Genomic DNA, 6,000 nt, shown 5'->3' on the forward strand with positions numbered 1-6,000 from the left:
ATAAATGATGGATATTAATTGAAATATAACTTAAAAAATATTTTTTAAAAAGACATGCTGAAAAAGATATCAATTAAAAAAATAATATCAAAAAAAAAAAATAGCCTAAGTATTGTAGCTTAATTTGTCAAATTCATGATCCAAACCATGAATTCAACTGATTTCAATAAAATTTTTCTCTTAAATTTATATTCAGCCTAAGAGTTTAGACTTGCAAGCCTATGGGCCACTACACTTATGCCATAACAATAAAGAGCCTAGGACCGTTGACGAGCCTTTAAGCGCCTAGGCTTTTTTTATACTTTTCAATATTTTTTAAAAAGGGTAGGTGACGGATTGTTCATTCCTATTTTTTATTTTTTAAATAATTAGATAATGTGTCATCTATAAGCCTAGATTCTAGCCATCATGGTGATGGCTGAAAAATCAAGCAATGACTCCAAATATCTAAAAAATGGCTTAAGAAACTGAAATAAAATCAGGTTAGCTTTGGTTGTGTCTGCTTAGATATGACTTTTCATGCAATATTGAGGCTCCAAACAACCACCATAAAGCTCCTCTTATCTCTTGGAACCCATGGACACCAAGAAAACCCATTTTGGTGACTGGAAATGAAGTGAACAGTAACTTTCTCTCTCGTTAATAGAATTTAGCAACTCTCTCTCTTTTATCTAACTAGAGATTGAAAAATAACACAAAAAAACTTGCGTTATTTTGAAATATCGATGACCAAGTGCATTTGTCATGCAATGTCATCCATGTTAGGTGTCGTTTTCATTTTTGTCCATTTTTTTTTATTTCACCATTGACTAAGAAATTAGAAGTAATTTACCTTCAATTAAGATTAAATTGTGCAAAATAAAACTTTGATGTCCAAAATGAATTATTAAATCCATAACATTGCTTTGTGGGTGTATGTGTGGATAGTGCAAATCCACATGTAATTAAGTCACGTTTTTTAGTATATTCTATAATCTAAATATAATAAGATAAGATAAAGTTTGTATAAATATATGTGAAATAACCTAGATGCTTTAAATGCGCAACATAACAAAAAAAAAAAAAATTAGATTTGATTGTTAATTTAGACTTATATTCTGCCAGATAATTGTACAGTTTCACTCTAGAAGGATGATGAATGGTTACAACCCGCTACGAACCAAGATTAGATCTAGAAGATATTTTTGCTATTTTAATTATTTTTCTAAATAATTTTTTTAATTTAATTAGTTTTCTCACTTATATTTGGATTCCTTTTGTTTATCAATTTTAACCTCTATATAAATCGTTTATGTGACGTTATTCTTTTATCATATTATTGAATTGTAATTTTTTTTAAATCTATTTCTCTACAAGGCACCTTTTTTTTTTTTGCAGTGACTACCTCACATATGAGCATCCTTTGTGAGTCTTAATGAAAGCTTCATGCGGCTACCTGCCACCCACGGGCCATAGCATCAAATACACAGGCAGTCTGAATTAGTCTTATCTTCCATTTCAAATAGTTCTTTGCATGGTTTTGAAATCTGGCTCAGCTCGGCGGATCGACTTGGAATCTAGTTAATTTGGGATTAGAACCAGATCGGGTTGAAGAAAGAAAAAACCTGGCATGACCCGGCTGACCCTGTGGGTTGACCCGATGACCTAGTCAAGACCTGGCCGCAAACCTGTTGACTTTTATTTTATTTTATTAAAACGACGTTGTTTTAATTTTTTTATAAAAAAAATTGACCCAGCCGACCTGGGTCTTGGATTAGACCGGCCACTATACTGGGTTTTAAAACTATGGTTCTTTGACTAGCCTTTGCAAATTAAGGGAAGAACCGAAGTTTAATAATTCTGGGGTAGAAGTTTTATGGAGAGAGATAGACATGAAAAAGAGAAGAAACATGAGAGAGATTTTATCACTTGAGAAGTTTTGCTATGATTCTATCTCTTTTACGATGCAAGCATCTAGTAATTACAACACCATGAATTTTTTTTTATTATTTATGTAAAAAATAAAATAAAATGGAATGACCTTAATTTAAACAACGAGAGTAGATAGATTAATTAGTTAACTTGGTAAATCAGACCTTAATTTAAGCATCTTCAAAGCAATGGCATGGCATCTCCTTTAATTAGAATTGGGCTTTCATTTAAGTTAGTTGAATGACAATTCAACCTCAACCACCATTTACCAATCACTAATTACTATTCCTCCCATCGGCCATTGTTCTTTATTGCTTAGTTTCTACTTAATTAGTGTGCTCATTCATTAGTTAGGTAATTTACATATAAAATCTTTCTTTTAGTTATATATTAACAAAATTTAATTAGACTTGAAGAATTATTGTAGCTCTAGATTTATTGGTATCGTTCATTATAACAGTGTAGGAGAGTTTTTGCTTCTTTACCCTAATTAAAAACTTTAATTGTAAGGGTGTTTTTGCCTCTCTACCTAAATTAAAAACTTTGCACTGGCTTCCAATTATATTAAATTCTTTTCATATGACTTATTTGTTATTTCCAAAATAGTTCGGGACAAATAAGTATTTTACTATCTTGATTGCATAATGAAATAACCAGAATATACTTGGAAGAAAAAAAATTTAAACTTGGAGTCAAAGGGTATTTTCATAAATAAAAAAAAAAGGGCATGCATGTGTCACACACCCGCGGGCAACCCCTGATCTTGCCATCTAAAAATTTCTTTCTGTCGTGTCTTTAGAAGCGCTATTATATTCTTTTCCTGTTGATATGATGTTTGTCTCTTATGGTGGTTCGATTTGTTGCTATGGACCTTTCTTCTTTTTTTTCTCCTTCTTCTCTCTATCATCCCTTGAAAATTACAACGTAGTCCTCTTGGTTGTTAGCATTTCAAATTTACAACTTATTCTTTTGATTTTTGATTTTTGGTCTGGACCTTTTTGTAGGAGTTTTATTTATTTTTAATGTCATCATTGAATCCTGATTTCCCAAATATTGTATTTTGATCCAATTTGGTCTTTATTGTTTTGATTTTTATTTTTTTTTCTTGATCCTTTTGTAAGGGTTATTATTTTTAATATGTTAATTTTGAACCTCATTTAAAAAAAAAAATGGTCCTTTTATTAAATTGATTTTGTTTTTCAATTTCACCTTTCAATTAAATATAAAATTTATTTTGTATTTTAATTTTGATATTTATTTTTTTAATTGCTAATTTTTTTAAAATTATTTTTTTTTAATTTTATTTTTAATATATGATTAATTGAGAATTGAACTTCATAACTTTTCTAGATTAAATGCTTCATGTCTAATAACTCGGATCTCAAGTTTGAAAAGTTAATATGAGTTTTTTTTTTTTTTATATAGAAAAAAGAGTTTTATAATTCTTTTTATTTTTTTAATCGGGTTATTCCAATCACATAATATGGATCGAGGGTTTGACAGGAAAAAACTTTCTAATTATTTTTATTTTTTTATTTAGGTTATTTTAATTATATTATCTAGATTACAGGTTTAATAAGATATTTCAGGTTAGCTTAGCTCTAAATAGCGTGGTTATAGGTTTTTCATAACCTATTTTTTTTTATCATTTTTTACACAAAAAATAGTATTGTCTCATGACGAAACCCGAGCATCGAGGTTAGTACTTTCCCAAAGGATTCGTACTGTTATGATAAAAAAATAAACTCAGTACAAAAGAGGTAAAAAGAAGCCTACTATCATGGTGGGTCGCGTGCATTGTTAGAAACTTAAATGATATTAATTACGTTGTCAGTCCTCTAGTCAGGACGAGGGATGGCTGATTTTGTTCACATTAAAACAATATTAAATAAGGTTTCGTGAGAGATTTAATGTTACTTTATGATATTACAACCCTTCAAATAAAAATTATTTAGGTTTAAAACTTCACAAACTTAGTTTTTATTTATTTATTTAGTTAAACAAAGAATAAATTAAGATGATAGAATTCTGGATATTAGCAATATTAATAATAGCAGTTAAATAGGTAGATGAATTATATTATTACGAAACAAAATGATTTTGTTACTATTGGAAAGTTAATTAAGGTAAATCACCTTTACATGCATTCTTGGACGCCTATTCAAGTTACTTTATATATATATATATATATATATATATCATAACATTTTCATTGATCATTCAAATTAGCATGGTTAGGAAAATCCCTAATCTAGTATATATTGCTTCTTCATGCTCTTAGAACAGAGTAAATGACGACGGCAGGCTTTTTCTTGAGAGAGAAAAAAAATCATTTTACATCTTTTTTTCTTTCTGTGAGAAGATCATTAACTGAAATACAAAAAATAATAATTCTCAACTGAAATGTTGTGGCCGGAAAAGGTTTCTAAGAAAGTGGGGCTGAAATATTTATGTAACTTATCCCATTTGCCTACTCTAATTCTACAATTAATTTGATGAAAAAGAAAGAAGAAGGTACTGGTCCAAGTTTTTTACTCAAGGAGGATGATCAAAACGTTCCCAAGTTTATCAGCCACAAATATCCACAAGTAAGACAATATGGTTGAGTTTCCTAGGCCATGTTCTTGAGTCCTCTGCAAAATAAAAGTCAATGTTTTCAATCTTGTAATTAATTATGTTTATGAATTTAGCCTACCCTAGCCCGTTCTTCAATACCTCTTTGAAAATGAGGGAGCCCCAAATTCATCACTTGGTAAAAAAGGAAACATCCCTTATTAGATTTTAAACAAAGAAACGGCAAGAGACATTTGAAAGTACTCGCCCAAACTCGGTAAGGAAAAAAAAAAAAAAAAGGGAGGTAAATTAAGGTTGTTCTTACAAGGCTGACATAAATCACCTATGGCATGAATGCTGTTCGGTACTTCCCCCACATGCACAAAATAAACCAATTCTATCCCATGCTTCGAGGAGGTTAACGATTGATTTTACTGCCGTTTAAAAACTAAATATCTCTGTTTGATTTTGTCATATATAAAATTAAGAAAATCTTGTTTAGCGACGCCGTGCATTATGTTAAGAACATACGCATTCAACGTGGGGTGAGTCACGTTGTCAAGAACATACTCCAAGTTTTGAGATGGTTGGTTATCGATTATGGGAGAAAATGATACATGATCGTCCGGCGGCTACTAGCCATGCGACGGAAGCATCTCGGGGAACATTGCCCGCCGCAGTTAATACAATTTGAGGCATTAATATACCCTCTGGCGCCATTTTTTTCCTTGCATCAATTTCACTTTCCATCATCTTTTGCCTTCTCTCTTTAATTTAATTTCAATCCTTACCCTCTACTCCTACCCATAATTGATTGACAGTTGAAGAAACCCCCATCTTCTCTCTCCCCCCACCTCTCCTCCTCAAACTCACTATATAATTAATGGTATAGTGGGAGATTTCAACAAGGAATTAGCCAAGCTGTTGCTAACAGTGGAGGACAGTGCAAAGTAGCTAGTTTAGGTGCTGCCAGTACGTCGTCCTCATATTGCCAATTCTACCTTTAGCACTTTCTAAGACTTCCAATCTCCTTCTACTTAATTGGCTAGACTTCACACTAGTTGACACAAGGCACGCCGCTTTCTTCAATTCTTATGTAGATTTGACAGTACCTCCTGATATTCTTGTTAATCTTTCTTTTTTTTTAAAAAAAGAACTTTAACTTTCTGATTGTAATGTTTCATTCATTTTTCTAGGGAAATGAGTCGAGTGGGAGATAGCCCCATGTTGGATTTGGAGCTGAACCTTTCACCATCTAGGCCTAACCAGCTAGTCGAATCACCGAAGGCATCGATTTCGAATTCATCTTCTGAAATATTGTCAGCAGAGAGCTCTTGTGTTTCATCATCAGAGCATGAAGACATGGCTGTTAACTACCCCAGAAGCATCGTCACAACTCCTATGTTAGTAGCTGGCTGTCCTCGATGCCTCATGTATGTTCTGTTATCCGAGGTGGATCCGAAATGTCCGAAATGCAAGAGCACAGTCTTGCTTGATTTTCTCAGCGTGGAAAACACCAAGAAGACAACGAGCTGA

General features: G+C 31.9%; 1 protein-coding gene across 1 annotated transcript; it reads left to right on the forward strand.

Annotated features, from left to right (window-relative positions):
- Positions 1-5,664: 5,664 nt before the first annotated feature.
- On the forward strand, positions 5,665-6,000 carry LOC140955547 (protein GL2-INTERACTING REPRESSOR 1-like). The gene has a single exon (XM_073408925.1). It carries the CDS (start codon positions 5,665-5,667, stop codon positions 5,998-6,000), a length of 336 nt encoding a protein of 111 aa, XP_073265026.1.

This window comes from Populus alba, chromosome 4 (genome assembly GCF_005239225.2).
Source record: "Populus alba chromosome 4, ASM523922v2, whole genome shotgun sequence".
Taxonomy (NCBI): domain Eukaryota; kingdom Viridiplantae; phylum Streptophyta; class Magnoliopsida; order Malpighiales; family Salicaceae; genus Populus; species Populus alba.